The sequence below is a fragment of the Sycon ciliatum genome, chromosome 12 (assembly GCF_964019385.1).
Source record: "Sycon ciliatum chromosome 12, ocSycCili1.1, whole genome shotgun sequence".
NCBI lineage: Eukaryota > Metazoa > Porifera > Calcarea > Leucosolenida > Sycettidae > Sycon > Sycon ciliatum.
Genome location: NC_088654.1, coordinates 261,480 through 285,000, shown reverse-complemented (window position 1 = coordinate 285,000; position 23,521 = coordinate 261,480). Strand labels below are relative to the sequence as shown.

The following is a 23,521-nucleotide window of genomic DNA, read 5'->3' as shown; positions in this document are numbered from 1 at the left end:
GGGAAGAATGCATTGGATGCGTACGTTAGTCGTGCTTGCACAATGCCAATGTACCAAAGTCTGCGGGCTCTTATGGGCAGAGATCGCCCATGGCGCCATAGCTGGCTGATGGCGACTGACGCCTTCTGCACAACACTGGAGACATGTGGCTGCCAGGATAGCTGGTCATCAATGGTTACGCCAAGGTATTTGGCAGTGGAGGTAACAGTTAAGGCTTGATCCTTACATTTCACGACTGGTATGTCGCCAGTGAGTCCCCGAGGTTGAATTACCATGACTTGGGTTTTGCCGGTATTCAGCAGAAGCCCAATTTCGGAGAGCCAGTCAGACAGACGTGTCACAGCCGTAGTCAACGTCTTGCAAACAGTGTCCAGATCTGAATCAGAATAATCTAGGATGATGTCGTCCGCGAACTCCTGATGAACAACAATGCAAGGTATGACGTCGGAAATGTCACTCGTGTAAAGGACAAAGAGAAGCGGCCCAAGAACACTGCCTTGGGGCACACCTCTTGAGCATGGGACTGCATCAGAAAGAGCCTCACACACCTTGACACGCTGAGTACGACCAGACAGATAGCTAGCCAACCATAACAATACTCTGCCATTGACTCCCAGGGTGAATAGTTTATCAATCAGACGTTGATGTTGGACACGGTCAAACGCTTTTGACATGTCAACCATCACAATACCTGTGTATTTTCGCTCTTGTTTGGCCAACAGGGCAACGGTTGGCGGCTAGAACTAATGCATCTTCGGTAGAGTGCATTTTCCTGTAGGCAAACTGACTGCTAGGTAATATGCTATGTTGCGTGAGGTATGCTGTGAGTTGCTTCTTTACAAAGAACTCCAAAATCCGGGACAGAATAGGGAGCAATGACACTGGTCTATAGTTAGTAGGGGATGTTGCATCGCCACTCTTGAACAGTGGACTAATGTGTGATGTTTTAAAACACACTGGCACAGTACCTGATGTCAAGGATGCATTGACTAGGGTGGTAAATGGAGGTGCCAGGACATCTGAACACTGCTGCAGTACAATTCCAGGAATGTTGTCACTCCCAGATGCTTTCTGAGGACTCACAGTTTGCAAGCATTGTGCAACATCAGACACGCTTACCGGCTGAAATGTTGAGAAGCTAGATGCAGAGGCTGGACCATGTGGTATATGCAGCTCAGGTGGCCGCATAGGGTCGGAGTTGCCATTGATCTGATGTATCACATCTCTTAGTGAAGTACAAGTTGCGCAGACTCCTGTCCAACTTCCGTGCTTTGGAGCGAGCTGATCGGTGTGCTTCTTGAAGGTTCTGATCGGTTTTGTCTCGGAGCCAGAGACGATGCGCCCGGTTCCGTTCACGAACACTTGCCACTAACTCATCTGTAATCCAGGGGCAAGGACGTCGAGATTTGCGGCGCCGTTCCCGAAGTGGAGCATGTTTGTCTAGAGTGGTCTGGATTCCCGCAGCGAGTGACGACGCAAACACATCCACACAGACAGAGTCACAGGTAGTTAGCGTCTTCTCCAGGTCACATGTAAACATATTCCAATCCACTTTGTGCAAACAGCGAGTCTTGCGCAGATGCTGTCCCTTCAAGTGGTGACTTGCTGAAATTGGCAGCCTGGCAAGTGTTGCAGAGTGGTCACTGATATCCAAATGTATGGTCTCGCAAACACCCTGAATCGGGGTGGTAGACAAGAATAGATCCAGTAGTGTGGCAGTACTGCTGGTTACTCGGGTAGGAGATGTGACGTGGTTGCGAAGGTTAAACTGGTTAAGTACATGATGCAAAGGAGTCACAGCATGGGCATCATTAAAGTTTACGTTGAAGTCTCCAACTAGCACAGTTGTGGTCTGCGGTCCACTGCAGGCAGTCTCTAGGTTTGACTCCAGCCCATCCCAGTAGCCCGCAGATTCACTAGGTGGTCGATAGCAGCAGCCCAGTAAGACCGTCTCATTGCCTGGTCGACCTGGGGCTAGAATCTCCAGCCACAGCATCTCCAGCTCACACTCGAGGTCACGTCTTCGACGGACTTGCAAGGACGTATGACAGTAGAAGGCAACACCGCCTCCTTGCCTGCCTTCCCGATCTTTGCGGAACACACTGAAATGAGGAATGTTTACTTCTCCGTCTGTTACATCGGCTGACAGCCAAGTTTCCGCAACGCCTAGGATGTGTACTCCACGGGTTGAGATAAAGTCTTCAATTTCTGCTACTTTTCTCCTAAGGCTACAGACATTTAAGAAAGCTACACTGGTCATGATCTAATACGATATGGTGAGTTCGCCAACTGTCATATGCCGGTCGTTGCTCTCGTTGTTACCCATGACCATGTCCTCCTGTTCCATGTCCGAGTCGGTCAGTAGCTCATTTCCTGAAAAGTCAACAAGTTTTTTTGGCACTCTGAAGGTTTTCCGTCCCTTGGCCACCATAAAGCCTCCCTTGTCATCTGGAGGGCAGTGAGCAGTTCCCAGCTCCTTGTTAATCTGGTCTGGTTTGGCTGATTCCTGACTAGGTGAAGAAACTTGAGGTGTCCCAGTTTCAGGTGCTGAAGCTGTACTGCTTGCTGACTGGCTTGTACTCACTGTTGGTTCTGAATTTGCACCCACTGTGTCATCCAGTGTCCCCTGGGCCTGGCCCTGAGTACATGTACCCTTCAGCGCGCTGGCTGCTGCATCAGCGTACGGACTGGGCCTCCTGGCCTGGTGGGTGCAGAGTTTGGCGATATGAGTACTGGAGCCACACTTGTAGCACGTGGGAACTTGACCCCTGTGCCAAACGCGCAGTTTCTGACGGGACTCAGACAACATGATGGTGGAGGATACGATAGCTGTGGGTACTAAGTTTACGAATGTAGTACCAGTTGTGAAGGTGCAGCCTTCCACAGCCTTTGTTTCCCGCTTCGGAACACCAATGACGGATCCAAATTTCTCCATCTCGGACGTAATGGCGGACAGTGGGGTGTCGTCCGCCACACCAAATATATGCACGGACACAACTGCTCCATCACCAACTACTAATACTAGTTGTTTTCCTTCAAATTCTAACCCTCTGGACAACACCTCGTCCCTAACGGCAGTGCAGGAAAACGAAACTCTACAGAATCCGCGCCTTCCACTCAGATCCACCTGCTTGATATCATCAGGTCTTACACCACCTGACAGAAGAAGTCTGATGAAAAAGGCATGATCCTTCGAGGACCACCCTTCATTCAGCTGAATGGAACAGATTCTAGACATCTTTATAACAATTCTACACGCACTCTAGCCAGTTTCTACTAAATACTTTATTACGCCGATTCGCGAATAACGACAGACTTTCCATGCCCAGAGCAAAGTCCACACTCATAGTGACCGCGGCTCAAGCCGGAGCAGCGAGGCCCCGGCTCACCGAGAGCTTTTGCTAAGATTCTTGACGGGAAACAGGTCGAGCAGCGGTCACGGCTCGACCTGTTTCCCGTACTTTGCATTGTTTTGTACGTCAGAATTTTTAAATTCAAAATTTAATTCGTTGCTCAGGCCAGAACACGAGGATTTTTTGATTTTGCACAGGCAGGTGAAACGTCATCAAAAAGTGTGGACCACGACCGCGGTACCGCGAATGGCGAGTGTCAGTGGAACAGGGCTGCTCCGCTGGGAGCAGCGGAGCCACGGACCCGCAGTGGAACCCGGCCCTAAACCTCACCACCACTGCCACGATTCAGGTTGTGCGTGCTTCCCCTAGCTGCATCTCATGTTTGGCATTTAAGTGGTGTTTGTAAAAAATAAAAGAAAATAAACGTACCGATTGCCTCGATCAATGATAGGAAGGGGCCCCACGATGTCCATGGCGACACGCTGGCTTGGATAGGATGATGTTTGCAATTGCAGGGGTGCTTTCGGTTTGAGCTGAGGTGCTTTCCGTTTTTTGGCACTCAGGCAGGTTCTTACACATTGTTCGATGTCAGCAGTCATGTGGGACCAGTAGAACAGTGCAGGGGCCTTGTCGATGGTACGGGTGACGCCAAGATGGCCAGATCCAATACCGGCATGCAGTGATCTGACAACAGTAGGACGTTGTGACGCAGGCAGGACCAATTGAAGATACGAGGACAGATCATCAGTAGACTCATACCTTCGGTAGAGAACACCATCTTGGACAATGAGACGATTGAACTGCGTCCAGAGTCGGTGCACATCAGGATGAACAGCAGCTGACTCAACTGATCCCTCCTAGTTGTCGTTGCTGTGACGTCACCCACTTCATAACTAGTTAAATCGAGGAATACACAGCTTGGCTAGTGCGGAGGGAGGTAGATAGCAGCCAGGACGCTGACGAAGCAGGCACACGAGTGCATTGGTCGAGATCGCCTGTGGACAGAGAGACACCGCATGAACTCACAGCAGCAGATGCAGCAGGCGGCAGAAGCATACACTTGGCAGCAGGGGAAGAACACACATGTCCACACAATCTTGACAAACTATCGGCGTTTACGTACCGAGAGACAGGGCGATGCCGAGTTTCATAGTCAAACCCTGATAACCGTTCTATCCAGCATGCAACAATGCCATCCGGATTCGTGAATGAAGATAACCAAAGGAGAGCTTGGTGATGAGTGCGGAGTAGGAATGGGGCACCGAGCAGGTAGTGACGGAAATAGTGATTGAATTCAAAAATAGCAATGAAATCAGTAAAATCACGCTTTGTCGTTGTGTAATTACGTTGACCAGAGGACAGTGTCTTACTTGCATAGGCGATGGGATGTTCTGCACCATCGGGGCCTATTTGCGAAAGGACAGCGCCAATGGCATGATCACTAGCATCTGTGTCCAGATTGAAGGACTTATTGGCATCAGGATAGGCAAGGACGGGTGCTGAGCTGAGGTGTTGGGGAAGTTGGTAGAAGGCATTCTGTGCAGCGGGTGGCCAGGAGAATGTTGAGTGCTTCCTTGTTAGCGCATACAGAGGTGTCGCAATCTTAGCAAAGTCATGAATGAATATCCTGTAGTAGGATGCAAACCCGAGGAACTGGTGCACACCCGTGATGGACGTAGGTTGCTTCCAGGTGGAAACATCATTAATTTTGGCGAGATCAGGTCGAACACAATCAGCAGAGAGCACGTGACCAAGATATCCAACAGATGAGTTGACTGGAGAGCATTTAGACGGCTTGACTTTGAGGTGGGCCTCACGGAGACGGTTGAGGACAGAACGTAACCGTTGGAGGTGTTCCTTGAACGTCCTTGAGAAGACAATGATATCATCCAGATATACAAGACACGTGGATGGAATACCAGAACAGCATTCATCAGGTGTTGAATCGTTGCAGGTGCATTGCATAAGCCGAAAGGTATGCAGGTCTACTCATAGAAGCCAAATGGAGTGACGAAGGCAAAACTTACGCCGGGCATCTTTATCCATGCCGACTTGCCAGTAACCAGAAGCGAGGTCAATAGTTGTGAAGTAGCAGGCACCACTCATGGCGTCAATGGCATCATCGAAACGCGGCATTGGAAATACGTCTTTTGTATCTAATATTGACAGAGTACGAGGTCAATTTAGGAAATAAAAGCCGAGTAAAAGACCGAGGCGAAGCCGAGGTCTTTTACGAGGTTTTATTTCCTATACTGACCAAGTACAAAGTCAATATTAGATTTATCACGACAAACAGTCCGTATTTCAAAATTCCAGAACGATAACCTCATGAATCCCGGTTTTATGATTGCACAACCGTTGCACCACCACCTACTCATGCAGTGACAATGCTGCACTAGGCACCGTTCAACTGCGCAACCCCTAAGCAGTCAAATATAAGCAGTCAATATAGCCCTAAGGAGTGAAATATGCAGGAATATTTGACTGCTTAGGTATAGCAAAAATTAATGGGAGTCAATACTAAGGGAGTGATAAACCGTGATATTGTTAAACTGACGGTAGTCCACCCAAAGGGGAATGGAGTTGGCAGGCTTCAGGACAACGACGATAGGTGCAGATCAGTGACTGTTAGACGGACGGAAAATGTGATGGTCACGCAGCTTATCAATGTGCTCCGGAACCTCTTGTTGCTGGTGGATTGGTAGACGACTTGGTGCTATGCATACAGGAGATGCTCCAGAGGTGTCGATGGTGTGCGTGAAAGCCTCCGTGTGGCCAGTGTCAAACGGGCCAGTGGAAACACAGTCAGCATACTCACTCAGCAGGTCTTGAACGGCACGATAGTGCGATCGGCACTATCCAGGTTGACTGAGATCGAACTGCGGTTCTCGACAGCCATCGTCTGCAAGTCTAGTAATAGCACATGTCACAGAGGTATCACCGTCGTTGACCGGAACGCATGGCATGATGGAGCCAATCTGCACACCCTGGTATCATCGTCGTCGACTGGAACGCATTGCTTGATGGAGCCAATCCGCACACCCTGGTATCATCGTCGTTGACCGGAACACATGGCATGATACAGCCAATCCGCACACCCTGTGGTAGCGTGATCGGCTGGTAGGAGAAATTGAAAACTGGATATCCAACAGTAGCAGAAGGGGCATCATAGTCCGCATGCACGTGAACGGCAGCAACTTGACAGAGGAGGTCTTAACGCTCGGGCAGCTAACAAGATGCTTCCAGGAGATAGTCACCCGGAGCTGGAGAGAATTGGAGCTTGCCAGCATCCAGGGTATTCGGAGCTAGTTCCCGGACCCGGACACTAATCGACCTGGAGTCGAGACCAGCAAGGAACTGGTCCTTAGCAAGAACATCCCTGTCAGCAGCGGCCATGTTGGGGTAGGATTGGGTGACAGCCGCCCTTACCTTCTCACAGTAAGCGCTGGCCGACTGTCCCTTCTCCTGTCGCAACACTTTGAAGGCGGCCCGGTGTAGTTTGGCACGTTGAGCGGGAGCAGAACGGTCTTCTAGGGCCTGAGCGAGGGCAGCGATAGCGCCTTGACGGGTCGCCTGCGGGAGACTCAGTTAGAAGAGTTGGGCGTCCCACGTGAGGGACGCCCCGGGAATTGCGTTTGCTCGGCCGGCGTCCACTGGTTCACCGCAGCAACCTGTGAAAACTGGGCATACCATGCCGACCAGTTGTCGTCTAGCCGACCTGCATATTTGGCTGGGGTGGCCCAGTTGTGCACGTGGCGGGCGATCGCCGGAGCAGCGGCGGTTCGTGCAGCAGCAGTTTGAGCCATAACATCAACGATTGGTTAAGGAGGGTTACAAGACGGAAGTTCCGTAAACAGTTAGGTTCGAATCTGACAAAGTAAACTTTAAGGTAGCTCGATAGAAAATCAAAAAATCGTATTCTGCGCATCTTTCTGTGATGCGCAGAAATTATATTCATGTATTCTGTGTATGCATGCGCTTCACTAGCTGGCCGTGCATGCATGCACTGCACTAGCTGGCCGTGTATGCATGCGCTGCACTAGCTGGCCGTGTATGCATGCGCTGCACTAGCTGGCCGTGTATGCATGCGCTGCACTAGCTGGCCGTGTATGCATGCGCTGCACTAGCTGGCCGTGTATGCATGCGCTGCACTAGCTGGCCGTGTATGCATGCGCTGCACTAGCTTGCCGTGCATGCATGCGCTGCACTAGCTGGCCGTGCATGCATGCGCTGCACTAGCTGGCCGTGTATGCATGCGCTGCACTAGCTGGCCGTGTATGCATGCGCTGCACTAGCTGGCCGTGTATGCATGCGCTGCACTAGCTGGCCGTGTATGCATGCGCTGCACTAGCTGGCCGTGTATGCATGCGCTGCACTAGCTGGCCGTGTATGCATGCGCTGCACTAGCTGGCTGTGTATGCATGCGCTGCACTAGCTGGCCGTGTATGCATGCGCTGCACTAGCTGGCCGTGCATGCAGTGTAGAGTGTAGGCAGTGTAGGCAGCATGCACTAGCTGGCTGTGTTGTTGACTGAGATCTTTGTTTTGTTTGGACGATCTGGCGCGACACCCAGCAGCTAGTGCCGGAGCATTTCCGTCAGGCCCTTTCTGTTTCCATACTCGCGTAAGATTTGTTAGTGTCGTGACATGTGAAGATGGGGCTGCATAGCCATGCCGCTTCAAGTGGAGCGCAGTCGATCTGTGAAGCGCATGGAATCGAAGGGGAAGCCGAAGAACTGGTTGGCGAATCTCCAAAGAGGCAACCCGGCACTGGTGAGTGCCCGTCTTGAATTTTTTGTTTGTTTTCGTCTGGGACTTTTGAAGTCCATCGCGACACAATTAGCTTACGGATGCCTGATGTTTTCCTGCGTCTCCCAGCCGACGTCGTCTTCTCCTTCTGCCACTGCATCAGCTGCCTTTGGGAGTTCTGTTCCCCAGCAGATAGGGGACTCAATCCGAACCATAAACGAGCACTCGCAGACGGCTCGTGAAGAGCTTGGCGATCCCGTTTTGCTGCCCGTGACGAGTGGAGAGTATGGCGATGAAACACGGGGTAATACAGTCACCACTGGTGAAGAAGAGAGTGAGACCGGCGATGATTTAGCGAAAAGAGGTAAGCATTGTCGTGTTTGTATTGGTGGCTCCTCAGATTAGAGGAAAATGCTCTACTCCGAGATACTCCACTCCAAGATAATAGAACAGTCGTTCATGTCAGTATAATGACAGTACTGAATGCAACAGCATCTAGATATCTAGATATCTAGATATCTGGATATCGTCAGTGGTTCAAGTTTTCCACTCAATACTATGACTGTGCACACAAATGTACACGCGTGCACACACGTGCATGTGTGCACACACGTGCACGTGTGTGCACACGTGCATGCGTGCACGTGTGTGCACACACGCACATACACACATGAACACTTGCGCACGCACACACGTGCAGGCGTGCACGTGCGCACGCACATACACACTTGCACATGCACACTTGCACATGCACACTTGCCCATGCACACACAAACACACCCACCCACACCCACCCACACACCATGTACACACACACACACACACACACACACACACACACACACATATGCGCATATGCACACGCATACGCACACACATGTTCATACACACATAATAATTATGTGCATGTGCGCACGCACACACACACACATACACACACACCTTGAACCTTGAACGCCCATTGCCGTAGCAATGATAGCGATGGCTTTCTCACGCTGAGGCTCTAAACTCGAAATCTGCAGTATGGCGCATGCCGCTTGAGGTCACCAGGACGACAGAACACTCTGTCACAGCGGTAGTTGGGGCACGGGATGTCTGGGGCTTCCTTCTCGACCCTCTGTCGACAACACTGAAACCAGGTGGATCTCTCCTGCGCTGTGTCATACCAGTCAGCTTTAGGAAAACCGATGACAGCAAAGTCCGAGGACACAACATCCCGCCAGCGCTTCTTGGGACCATGTTGCGGGCACACACACACACACATACACACACACACACATCTTCGCCAATTTTTTAGGAGCCAGACAATTGGTTTGGTGAGAAGGCATCGGTGCCTGTTCATGTGATGAAGCAAAGTAAAATACTACTTAGAAGGTTTCCTTTGTTTGAAAACAAACTGGGTGTTGGAAACTGGGTGTTGGAAACTGGGTGTCGGAAACTGGGTGTTGGAAACTGGGTGTTGGAAACTGGGTGTCGGAAACTGGGTGTCGGAAACTGGGTGTTGGAAACTGGGTGTCGGAAACTGGGTGTCGGAAACTGGGTGTTGGAAACTGGGTGTTGGAAACTGGGTGTCGGAAACTGGGTGTCGGAAACTGGGTGTCGGAAACTGGGTGTCGGAAACTGGGTGTCGGAAACTGGGTGTCGGAAACTGGGTGTCGGAAACTGGGTGTTGGAAACTGGGTGTCGGAAACTGGGTGTCGGAAACTTGGTGTTGGAAACTGGGTGTTGGAAACTGGGTGTCGGAAACTGGGTGTTGAAAACTGGGTGTTGGAAACTGGGTGTTGGAAACTGGGTGTCGGAAACTGGGTGTTGGAAACTGGGTGTTGGAAACTGGGTGTCGGAAACTGGGTGTGGGAAACTGGGTGTTGGAAACTGGGTGTCGGAAACTGGGTGTCGGAAACTGGGTGTTGGAAACTGGGTGTTGGAAACTGGGTGTCGGAAACTGGGTGTCGGAAACTGGGTGTTGAAAACTGGGTGTTGGAAACTGGGTGTCGGAAACTGGGTGTTGAAAACTGGGTGTTGGAAACTGGGTGTCGGAAACTGGGTGTTGGAAACTGGGTGTCAGAAACTGGGTGTCGGAAACTGGGTGTCGGAAACTGGGTGTCGGAAACTGGGTGTTGGAAACTGGGTGTCGGAAACTGGGTGTCGGAAACTGGGTGTCGGAAACTGGGTGTCGGAAACTGGGTGTCGGAAACTTGGAAACTGGGTGTCGGAAACTGGGTGTCGGAAACTGGGTGTTGGAAACTGGGTGTCGGAAACTGGGTGTCGGAAACTGGGTTTTGGAAACTGGGTGTTGGAAACTGGGTGTCGGAAACTGGGTGTTGGAAACTGGGTGTTGGAAACTGGGTGTCGGAAACTGGGTGTTGGAAACTGGGTGTTGGAAACTGGGTGTCGGAAACTGGGTGTTGGAAACTGGGTGTTGGAAACTGGGTGTCGGAAACTGGGTGTCGGAAACTGGGTGTTGGAAACTGGGTGTTGGAAACTGGGTGTCGGAAACTGGGTGTCGGAAACTGGGTGTTGAAAACTGGGTGTTGGAAACTGGGTGTCGGAAACTGGGTGTTGAAAACTGGGTGTTGGAAACTGGGTGTCGGAAACTGGGTGTTGGAAACTGGGTGTCGGAAACTGGGTGTCGGAAACTGGGTGTCGGAAACTGGGTGTCGGAAACTGGGTGTTGGAAACTGGGTGTTGGAAACTGGGTGTCGGAAACTGGGTGTCGGAAACTGGGTGCTGGAAACTGGGTGTCGGAAACTGGGTGTCGGAAACTGGGTGTCGGAAACTGGGTGTTGGAAACTGGGTGTCGGAAACTGGGTGTCGGAAACTGGGTGTTGGAAACTGGGTGTTGGAAACTGGGTGTCGAAAACTGGGTGTTGGAAACTGGGTGTCGGAAACTGGGTGTCGGAAACTGGGTGTCGGAAACTGGGTGTCGGAAACTGGGTGTCGGAAACTGGGTGTCGGAAACTGGGTGTCGGAAACTGGGTGTCGGAAACTGGGTGTCGGAAACTGGGTGTCGGAAACTGGGTGTCGGAAACTGGGTGTCGGAAACTGGGTGTCGGAAACTGGGTGTCGGAAACTGGGTGTCGGAAACTGGGTGTCGGAAACTGGGTGTCGGAAACTGGGTGTCGGAAACTGGGTGTCGGAAACTGGGTGTCGGAAACTGGGTGTCGGAGACTGGGTGTCGGAAACTGGGTGTCGGAAACTGGGTGATGCACGGGATGAAGAATTCGAAGAGAGCAAGCAAATAAAGCAATGGTGACAATCCAGTCAAGTAAAGAGGAAAAATCAAATAAATAGGAAAATCCAATCAGAAAATAAAATAAAAGAATCAAGTCAACTAGGGAATACCAAAACAAAGAGTACACCCGCATCCACAAACACCATCCAAGCAGCACCGTTAACCCAACTCATCCAACAACCCAGGCGGGCTGCTGGAGTCTTTTGGAAAGTAAAATGAATCTTGTAAAGTTAACCCTTCTTATCTTTGCTTGCTGGCCTGAGATTGTGTTTCTTTATATCTATCTATTTATCCATCTACATGTATAATTCATCCATCTATCACTCCCCGCAGACTGATCAGTCGGTGGTGTCTCTGTTTTCATTTATCTGTCGAACGTTTTTTTTCTTTTCTTTTGTACTTCATTCTGTATCCAATGCATTGTTCATGCTTGGTGAACTGCTTTTCTATCCGTACCAACTTGATAACCAATGGAACCTTTGACTCTCTATCAGGGTATCATGAAAAACAGTGTCTAGGAGGCAAAATGCACACGTTCGTTATGTGGAAATGGTCCATATCAGCAACATTTTGCGCAATAACCCCTAAACTTTCGTTTTTCCAGCTCAGTAAGGGTCTGATTTGATCATAAAGAAGGAAAACATGAACATCTTTGGACCAATTTTGAAATTTCATCCTCTTTGTAACAAATTTGACGTAAAAATCGCAACCCGCAAAAACCTTGAATCCATTGTTCATGCTTGGTGACCAGCTCCCTTTGAACAGCTGTTCTATCAGTACCAACTTGATAACCAATGGAACATCTATCAAAATTTGCATGAGAAACAGTGTCTTGGAGGCAAAAAACACATGTCCGATATATGAAAAATGGTCCATATCAGCAACATTGTGCCCAATTAACCCCTAAACCTTTGTTTTTCCAGCTCAGTAAGGGTCTGACTTGATCATAAAGAAGAAAAACATGAACATCTTCGGACCAATTTTGAAATTTCATCCTCTTTGTAACAAAATTGACGAAAAATCTCAACCTGCAAAAACCTTTGAAACTGAATAGTTGAATTCAAGGCTAGTAGAACTTCCACAATGCTCCAGTTTTTGTTCCAGGGACATCCCTGGACGAAGCAGAGAATCAAGAAAGGCGCAATAAAGCATTCTAATGAAAATATTTCCTGAAGAGATGTGTGCTAAAAACTCCGCAAAATCGCAAAATGGTTTATTTGTCTAGGCACCGTACGGCAAGATTTAGCCCAATTACCTCCCCCCAAGGAAATTTTGTTCACTCAGTACACATGTAGGAAGTTTAGAAAAAGTAAAACTGGACCATCTTCGGACCAAGTTTTTCCTATTGAGCTACCTTAACCACCGCTGCCACCAATGTTTTAGATACTTCCTCCGTATACAAAAACTTCGTGACTTTTTGAAGGCTGCGCACAGGTCTGGAATTGTTCGGTTTCACTTGGAATAATACTCGTGGCATTGTCTAACCTGTTTACAAGCTGTAAAATATTATACAAAGAAAAAAGCAACTCATACGAATGCGATTGAGTTTATTCAGAGTCTTCGTCGCTCCTGTCATTGTCACCTGACGACGCTGACGCCGCATCGCCAACAGTCGCTGCTTCCGCTCGCATTTGGTTCGGATTCTTTTCAGCTGCAGTGATGATCCGACGTGGAACTTTGGTTGCGTCCTCTTCATCTCCATAGCTGTGTGCGAATCGATGTCGACTATATTCAGTCGTTCCAACCCGCGACCTCCATTATGCCGTGCAACGAGTCGCTCAAGCACATCCACACGCTTCGCACTTTTTCGGCAGGATAATCCTCCCAGCATTCCACAACGGCTTCGAGGAGGTCCCTGCGATTCGCCTAGACGATGACAGAGACATCTGACTGGAGAGCGGCGAAAAAAGCCAGGTCGTCGACATTCCGATCCGGAGTCAGCGCTGGTTGCATGACGACTGAAATGTTTCATCTTGCCGTGCGAGCGGAACCGATTAATGTTCTCACGTTGCACATGGGGCCGCGCACCGCAAGTACGAGCCTGGCCAGTTTCATGGCAGCGAGTGCCGCATGACTCCGTGTTCCAGCCGTGAGCTCAACTTTGTAACGGTGTCAGTTTCGAACAAGTGTAAGTTTTTTCATTTGACTCGTGAGTTCCTGTCGGCAACGTCCTCACACGCATGGCTTCTGTGGAGAATCTGTTCGGTATCAACCAAACCTACCTCAACATGAATGTGGGTTGTCGATGACAGCCATTGGCGTGGTTCCTTGAGCAGGTTCTTGCTCAAAAACACCGTTAAAAAAGTCACGAAGTTTTTGTATACAGAGGAAGTAGCCAGGTTCAAGTCCTGCTTGGAAGCGGAAGGAATTTTTCCAGCCGTGCTGCGACCCACAGTTAATTGGGAACTCGTGGCCTGGCAAGAGCGTAACATGGATGCAGCTAATGGGATTTCGGTCTTTGACCACTTGGTGGTGGGTCTGATCTACTCACCTCCCACCGTTTAGGCGCTGCATCTGCGCCTTTGATCCTAGAGGGTGGTGGCGTTCCCACGGCGGATGCGGAAAACTCGGCTTCCAGCCGAGTCTCACGCGAACCGTGATTTTTTTTTTAAGTAACCGAGTGGAGGCACGGTGCTTAACACTAATTAACTTTTAATTAAACTTCCTCAGGTGCACACCTGGATAATTGTGTAAGAAAGAGAAGCGGCAATAAAAAGAACTTTCTCCGGTACACACCTGAAGGTTGAACAGCTCTTCTGCTCAGCTTTGTTGTAAAGAACCCTTCCCAGGAAGCGTTCTTTACATATTATTGGCCGAATAGTACCGTTCACCATTTGAAAGAGCTTTGTTGTCATAACTTAATGAAATTATTAATGCCCAGCAGCTTTTACAGGCAAGAGACCTCGTACCCTAACGTACGGGGATACACTAAATATACGCTATACTAGGAGTCAGGTAAAATTCCGTACAGCCAGGCAGGGATACTACAGTTGCACCCAATTTCACAGAGAGTATTGTACCATTTTGTGTCGCTCCGTACGTGGGAGCTTGCACTATTCCTGCCGACTTGAATTCTTACTTGACTGACTCATGACTGCCATCCAGAGCACACAAGAAGTCCATAGAACCGTCCACTCGGCAAACCTGCAAGAAAGCACCTCTTCCTGCTGAATACACAGTGTTTCGGAGAATTTACCCCTCATCAGTTGAGCTTGTGTAGGCTGAGGAAGAGTATGCCTGAAGAGCACCACTTATATAGTGCTCTCCAGGCACAAACATCACCAGGGATTCAAACTTACAGAGACGCTCCGTATCCAGCGCAACAAACACCTCGTGAACACCTGATAGCAGCATGAGTCAGTGTCGCTCATGGAGGTGCTGAACAGACGCTGAGGACCGTTGGCCATTCTCAACATTGTTGCTTCTAAACCATCTCCTCAGCGTCTGTTCAGCACCTTCATGGGCGACACTGACTCACGCTGCCATCTGGTATCAAGTTAGCACCCTATCCCTCACACACTCATACTCAGCCCAAGGCAACAAGGAATTCTTTTGGAGATAGTGTGCTGCTTCGAGTAACTGGTCTTGTAATGCAAAAGCTCGAAGAGCTGGAAAGCAATGCCAGGCCACTGGCAGCAACTGGCTCGCGAGGAGCCGCAATAAACCCACATTGTGCCACAATGGGGTTGCAAGGCAAAGCCAATGCAATTGGCAACAACTGGCTCGTGAAGAGCCGCAACTAGCGAAGCAAGCGACCAGTTAGGAGCGATAGAGCTAAATGTTCCATAGTACCAATAGCAAGATGATAAAATGGGAGGAATGGAGGGTGAAAATTTGGTGCTGGCACAAGCTAAAAGTCACCACTAATTAGACTAGTCTTTGAAGTGAAGCCAACAGCAAGAAAGAAAGAGAAAGGTCAAAGGAAGCAGTTGTACGACGTCAGGCTAAGCGCGCCCGAATCCATGCGCTGGCAGTGTACTAGTGTGAGTGCAGTGAGCAAAAGTTCAAAGGAAGCAGTTGTGTGACGTCAGGCTTAGCGTGCCCGAATCTATGCGCTGGCAGTGTGAGTGCAGTGCACAATGCACTGATGCAGCGGTGCGCGGCAGATGCAAACATGGCAGTGTGATCAGTGGATGCTAACACACACTAACTTACTGCGACATTAAAAAAAAGTCACATTTTGTCTGATACAGAATGTTCCGAAAAAATCCATGGAATCGCCTGATCTGCACTAGCAGGCGCGTGCGCCGACTGATTGAACTACATTGCAGGGTCAAATAGTGCTGTTCGCAGATTTGCAGTGTATGCTGGCGAACGTTTTTTGGCGGGAAAGGTCTTTTTCACTTGTTTTCTTGACATTCAGAGATTTTGAGAGAAATCCGGGGACTCTGCATGTCTTGTCAAGCGATAGAGATTTTGGTGGCTGTTCAGTACGGATTTGAGCAGGCTTTATTATTTATAACTGCTTGTTCTTTGTGGTTTCTCCGTGTCTTTCCTGGTGTCTTTTCGTTTGACCTTGGTTTTTCATGCTCCTCCTGCGCCTTCGTCATTGTGTTGTTACTTCCTCCGTATACAAAAACTTCGTGACATTTTTCAACGGTGTTTTTGAACAGGAACCTGCTCAACGAACCGCGCCAAAGGCTATGATCGACAACCCACATTCATGTTGAGGTAGGTTGGTTGATCCCGAACAGATTCTCCACGGAAGCCATGCGTGTGAGGACGTTGCCGACAGGAACTCACGAGTCAAATGAAGAAAAAAGAATAACACTTGCTCGAAACTGACACCGTGACCAAGTGGAGCTCGCGGCTGGAACGCGGAGTCACGCAGCACTCCCTGCCATGAAACTGGCCAGGCTCGTACTTATGGTGCGCGGCATATGCAACGTGAGAACATCAATCGGTTCCGCTCGCACAGCAAGATGAAACATTTCTGTCGTCATGCAACCAGCGCTGACTCCGGATCGGAATGTCGACGACCTGGCTTTCTTCGCCTTTCTCCAGTCAGACGTGTCCGTCGTCGTCTAGGGGAATCGCAGGGACCTCGTCGAAGCCGATGTAGAATGCTGGGAGAAGAATCCTGCCGAGAAAATGCGAAGCATGCGGATGTGTTTGAGCGACTCGTTTTACGTAATAATGGAGGTCGCGGGTTGGAAAGACTGAGCATAGTCGACACCGATTCATACACAGCTCTGGAGATAAAGAGGACGTAGCCAAAGTCCTGCGTCGAATCATCACTGCAGGTGAAAAGAGTCTGAACGAAATGCGAGCGGAAGCAGCGATTGTTGGCGATGCGGCGTCTGCGTCGTTAGGTGATAATGACAGGAGCGACGAAGACTCTGAATAAACTCAATTTCATTCGTCTGAGTTGCTTTTTCTTTGTATAAAGCTGGTAAACAGGTTAGACAATGCCTTGAGTGTTATTCCAAGTCAAACGGAACAATTCCAGAGCTATGCGCAGCCTTAAAAAAAAGTCACGAAGTTTTTGTATACGAAGGAAGTATAATATAAGAATTGAGACACAATCAAGAGTTTGCATTGCTGTGTGGCGGGGACCAGGGGAGAACAACACTATTTCCATTTCACCAAGTCACTATCCAAATAGCAAGGGAACGTCCGACTACAGCCGACAATCATAGTTGATATGAAAAGAGGAAATGGCATTTTAATGCTATTCCCGCTTTGAAGAACAAGCGCATTCAGATCTTACACAGAGAGGTTGTGTCCACCTGAGACGTAACGAGCAAGAGTTTGAAAGACAGGCAGAACCCATTGAGAGAATGGAACAGGATGTCCAGATGTTCAGAGCAGTAACTGGGTACTGTCAAGAGGTGAAACCCTGATCATTGGATGAAAAGTGTTACGTGCATGGGATACCCAGACGGCAGCACACAGTAAATGGAGCAACAAAGTATCCCTACATTTTCAGAACTGACCTACAGTGTTTAATGCAAAATCATGTATACCTCCATAACTTTCAAATGTTCTGAAGTTTTAGGGAACCCGGAAAGAAGATTAGATGGCCTTTAGATTGCTAATTGAATCTATGGGTGGGTATGGTATGGTATTGATGTATTTGAATTCGGTATATCAACAGTACATTGTACAACTTGGGAAGATCCGAATGACATAGATACATAAACATAAAAGTGGAGTAGGTGCTAGAGCTGATCATTTTATCGCAGGTTGTGGGACTAAACTAATACCAGTATGCAAGTACACAAGAAATAAAAGCTGAATAAATACGACTGCATGACATTGGAGAAAAGCACCAATTAAAGGAAAACAAAGCGACACATCACTCATTGAAAACATTTTCACAAAGGAGCTGTTTTAACCGGGTACATTGTAGCCCGTCATTAAGAAGGCAGGCAGAAGACGTATTACAAGACTTCATTTCAAAGGGCAGAGCATTCCAAAGTAAAGCAATCCAACAAGACAATGAGTGACACCCGCATGCAGTCTCATATCGGCATAACGAAATATCATTTGCAGAAGAGCCGCGAGTGGTGTAAGCAGGTGTACTGTGCCTACAAAATAGAGAATCTAAACTGGCGACCGGGTGAGCTATTTTATACTGAAAGATAAATTTAATGAACAACTGTAAGAAAAGGTGGTCCAGAGGACATTGCTTAAGAGAGTGGTAAAGGGGGTCCACGTCAGCACAGTAATGGGCACCACAGGCAACTCAGATCGCACGACGGTGAACAGCCAATAGGCGCTCACTGTCTTTTACAGATAAGCTGGGTGAGAACGATTGCAATGCTAATTCTAGATCGGATTGAATTTTGCATTGCACATAAAGGCGACAAGCGCATGGGGACAGTTGACGAAAAGAACGCAGTAGAGCACCAATTTTCCGTGACACCTTGGCAACAAGCTTATCCCAATGAGGTGTGAACGAGAGCTTGTTGTAAATTACAACTCCCAGACAGCGAGCACTGGACGCTTCTGTCATCAGTTTACCACTGATACATATAGTGGGTGTGGGACAGACCGGCGAGCGCTTGGGAACGATCACCATTACAACAGTCTTATTCTCATTGATAGTCAGGCCAAGTTGCTGAAGTAGTGAGAGGTGATAACGTGTGTGGGAAACTAAATCTGCAGCCTCCTTTGCCGTCGGACAGGATGCGTGCACCGTTTTGTCGTCCGCAAAAGCGAGCAATTTCGTCCCGTCAGCAGTTGGAGGAAGGCGGCGAACATAGATGTTCAACAGAGTTGAGCCCAACACCCAGCCTTGCGGGACCCCATGAGTGACAGGTAGAAATGGAGAGACCTCACCGAACCTGAGGACCCGCTGGGCTCTGCCAGAAAGGTATGATTTAAACCATGAGAGTGCTGATCCGCTGATACCAATCTCGTGCAAAGCCAAGAGTAGCTGCTGATGCTGCACACGATCGATTGCTTTACTAAGGTGACCAAACGTGACAGCAGAGGTCAGGCTCTGGTCCTGAGCAAGACACCAGCCAGTAATTGCCAGAGAGAGCAGTTGATGGACAGAGCGATTTGGGCGGAACCCAAATTGGTGGTCATGTAGGAATGCAGTCGAGTCCAGGTGACAGAATAGTTGCGACATTACCACGGATTCCAACACTTTGGATAGAATCGATGTCAGCGAAACTGGGCGGTAGCTCGTTGCGTTGTAGACGTCGATCTGAGCGGATTTTGGGATCGGGGTGATGTTGGCTCGCTTAAAGGCAGAAGGAACGCTCCACTGCTAAGAGATACGCTGAAGATTTGTGCCAAAGAAGGCGCCAAGGGGGATGCCATGGCCTTGAGGAAATCAGGCGGAAGGCCATCTGAACCCGGTGCCTTGCACGGTTTTAGGGAGTGAAGAGCACGCTCTACCTCTGTAGTGCTGACCCGATCGAAAGAGGTCAATGCATCTTCAAGGACAGGTCCAGATGGCAGGTCGTGCGTGTTTATGGGGTCGTGGACTATAGCATGGAAGTGGTCATTCAGGTTAGGTGCAAGAATAGGAGACGACTTTGGTTTACGCTTTTTCACATAGTTGATTGTAGCCCGTAAGCGACGTGGAGATTTTCTGTATTCGGCACGAATTCTCTGATAGTGCTGGTTCCGCAGACGACGATTGAGATTGTTACATTGGGTGCGAAGGCGCGGAAAGCTGTTTTAAAGCTTGGTGTCTGTGGAACCTCCCTTGCGCAATGTGCGAAAGGCCGCTCTGCGCCTCCGAATTAGTGCTTGTAGCTCTGATGTAACAAAGGGGCACTTTCGACAGGAAGCATGTCGGTAATGCTTAGACGGTTTGTATGGCGCCACCAATTCCAGCACTGAGTCGACTTTACTTGTCCATTCATCAACCATACTGTTCACGCTGAAAGAGAGAGAGAAATTCCAAAGGTTTGCGGACTCTAAAAGGGTCTCCAAGCGCTTGATATTGGTGTTGGAAAAGTCCCGACTGGGCAGGCGCTGGTTGCAGTCAGTTCGGAAAGTGTAGGGGTCTGGGGTGGTCAAGGTTGCACATACCAAACAGTGATCGGAATGCTCAAAGTCATGAACAAAACCGCCTAAGACAGCATCTGTATTACTTAGAATGTAGTCAATTGACGATGACGACTTGGGACAAACACGAGTTGGGTCGTGAATACAGTTTAGAAAGTTAAAGGGCAAAAGAAAGTAGGTAGAGTAGAGCTGGGATGTAGGTTGGAGAGAATTCACGTTCGGGTCACCCATGAGCACCAACGAGTTACCCTGGAGTTCTGTCACTTTCTTAAAGTGTCAGTTCCTGCGCCAGTTCCTGCGCCAGTGTCAGCCAGAGAATTTCAAAATTATTTGAGCTTCGTAGCAAGTGCCGGGTAAAGCCAAGTTTAGCGCTGGTGTACACACAGACGCCTCCCGCCTTGCGGCAGAGGACTGAAAGACCACTCAGGCAAGGGTCGCTGCGTGGACACTCTTGGTCGCGCCGGAACAGCGTGTACCCGTCAATAGCTAGTTCTGAGTGAGCAACTGTATTGTCAACTGCCAGGTTCCAGTAATAGCGAGAACATCCAGGAATGGTCGTAGATGAGGGATTGAATTTCATGGATTTTATTTCTGAGGTTACGCACATTTAAATGACCGATATTGATGTTTGAAACTCGGGTATTGAGCCAATAATAAAAGTAGAAAGGAAAAGGGCATATACCCCCTCTTTAGTCTTTCCATAACCTTGAACCTTCCAAGTTGGAAGGCTGTCGGTTAGCGCTACGGAGATGTGTTGAAGCTAGGTGTCAGGACGTCGAATCTCTCAGTACTCTGTCAGTTTCGTGCCTAGTTGTTGCACTTTCTGACTGTATATAGTATCTAGTTACAGTGGTGGAGAGCTAATCTTAACTCGTTTCCATATATCCTTTTCCTTTCTACTGATATTGATGTTATGATTAGTATGATGACTGGGTAGAGATATTGCTGATGGAGGATGTGATCTGGGGGTGAACGGTGGTGCGAGTGGATTTAGAGGAGACATGTTTACTGATTGGAACCGTGGGCGACTCGATCAGTCTCCCAATACCACTTCCGCACCGTGAAATCCTCGGGCCAGAACTCCTTGTCCAACACTTTTGCCGTGTACGTTTCAGGGACCACCAGGTGTGCGTACGAAATTCCGAAGTACTTTGTTGCATAAATGGAGCACTTGATGACTTCCACTCGCTTCTTCTGGCACCATTTCGCGATAGCGTCAGTTGAGCAGCTGGGATCAATGTTTTCCACATGGATTGCACTGCACTTTACACGGCGACCTGCAATGAGACAGTCAAAAGTGCCAGAGGGTTGTTTGGGCGGCTTGTGGTAATACGATACCAGTCTGGTTTCTGTTGGACTGGCTGGGCTGGGCTAGGGCTTGTACGAAGTTGTTGTACACTAGAGCTAGAGGGAGGTCCGGAGGATTGCAGGGTAGCAGCATAAGATTGGGCAACGTAGCCCGTGCTCGTCCCCGTTTCATCAAGTGGGAAACGGGGACGGCTAGCTTTTTAGGACGGCTAGCTCGGTTTGTACGGCAACAAGATCAACCCCCAGCTCCCGTACGTATTTTTTCAAGTCCACGACTTCTCGATTCGTTTCATGGAATTTGTCCTCCATTCCCTTCATGGCGGTTATTTCCGCCTTCAACTCCCTTACTACATCTGTGAAGTCTGACAGGGCTGAGCACAGGCTCGCAACAGCATGATCGCTACCAGAGAGACTTACACCATTGTAGGTGGTGTCCGGCGATGCCCTCAGTGCAGCAATAAGTTCGGTCCTCGTGGCTTTCCGCGGGACGTCCAGACCAAGGTGTCGGATGAGGTCCCTCAGCTCCTCAGTCGATCAAGATAGCAATGTCCACTTTGTCAGTGGACTTCTCAGCCATACTGCATTCAAGGCAAAAAGTATTCCGAGCGCCAAAGGCCCAGGGAATCACGAAAAAGGGTGGGGGTACTCCAAAAAAGGCTACCGCTCTCCTTTGCGAGGGGGGCCGGGTATCAACTAAACGACCATAAAGTAAACCGAGAATTTTGTACCTTTCTAACGCCATGATTCGCCAAAGACCTATGAGTCCCTTTGGAAATCCTCGTTTCGGTATACTGTTTAATGTCAGATTCAGCTCTGAAGCATTTTGTAACATATTCAAGCCAGAATATATTTCATGCTTCGGCGGTCAGTTATTTTTCTGCAATATCAAACAATGTTTCTTCAGAATTCCCAAACTCCATTGCAGCGTATTTCTTGCATTTGAAAACACCGACATTCCGGCAACAGGCTCTCAGCTGCACCAAATAAATAACTTTGCCAATATTTCGCCCATTGGGCATCATCAGGGCATTGAGGAAGGGGAGGCAAAAATCACGAAATTTAAGACGAATAATGCAGGCAGATGAAGGTTCTAGAACTAACACATCGTGGTGACACAATTGGCAAGGCCAGCAAACTAAACAATCATCACTTGTCAGGTGACCTAAACAGAACGAAAGATGAGAAAACTCACACATACACACCGACACAATTTGGCAAGAAGGCAAGAAAACTAACACTAACACTAACGTTTACAATCATCACCTGTAAGGTGACCTAAACAGAAGAAAGAAGACTAGTAAGACTATCACAGCACGTACAAGAACACTTTCAAGTGTGGGAATGCTAAAGGCGATCTATGTATATGACAGCGGTGTATGTGCAAAGTATGTGTATGTGCTGTGTCAGGTGGTAAAGTCCAGTGGTAGTTTGAGGAGATGGGCGTCGATTCCAGTGACGACCCGGTGACATCCACTCAGTCGATTAGGCGCCAGCCATCATCGCATTTGACTGCTGGTTTGCGCTTCCTTATCTCGATAGCTTCAAGCAGTTTCCTTGATGATAGCGAAGCCTCCCTGCTGAGAATCTCTGCCTGATGGAAGGGCAGAAGTTGGGAAGACTTTGAAGATTCTCGATGCTGAAAATAATGTGTCGTTAGAAATTGCGTTTTCTTAGCTTCGCAACAAACCTCATGCTTGACATAAAAGATAAATGACGGAGACTATATTAACAGTGGTGTATGTGAACTGTGCAACCTAACCCAGTTGCATATGGATCATGTTGTGGTTAGGAGTCTTGGCTATTTCTGAAAACAACATCATGATTCGGCCTTACAGATTAGAACTACTATATCCTACACTCGGTATTTTGTGCACTACCCGGAACTAAGCAACAACAACATTGTCCTTGTGATTTGTCGTTTGTAGATATTTGTACAATAATCAGATCCAGACTTTAAGTGGTGGTGTGTTCTCTGGTCTAATCAACCTCGAAAGACTGTAAGTATTATCAACTGCACCACTGAACGCAGGGAACAGTTGCATAACTGTGTGTATATAGAGTACCGTTTAAGGTGGCTCCTACCCCTCGGGTCCAAATTATTTTGGTTTGAAACGTGGCTACAGACGATTGTACTTTGTTCCGTAGGATGTCTAGTGTACGGAGACAACATTTTATCAAGTTCTACTGGGCCGGTTTCACTCGGGGGAGGCGCCAAACACAGCATACTCACAATAGCCAATTTAAGCCAAAAAATACCGGAAAACCACTTTTTGGCCGTAGCTACGCATCACGGCAACAAATAATGCAGAAAGTTACTCGATGATGACGAAACTAGTAAGACTATTGGACAGACCGGCCTTACTACAACTCGGCGACGCAAAGCAACAGACCACCCAACTTGGGAGGCTCAA

The 23,521-nt window shown here is 48.7% G+C and overlaps 1 protein-coding gene across 1 annotated transcript in view; it reads left to right on the top strand.

The window, feature by feature from the left end:
- LOC135828728 (vasorin-like) overlaps nt 1-23,521 on the top strand; it is a 224,745-nt gene that overhangs the window by 7,923 nt on the left and 193,301 nt on the right. The window contains exon 3 of the mRNA XM_065341151.1: nt 23,036-23,107. Within this exon, the coding sequence (XP_065197223.1) occupies nt 23,036-23,107 (72 nt within the window). The remainder of the gene's footprint in view (nt 1-23,035; nt 23,108-23,521) is intronic.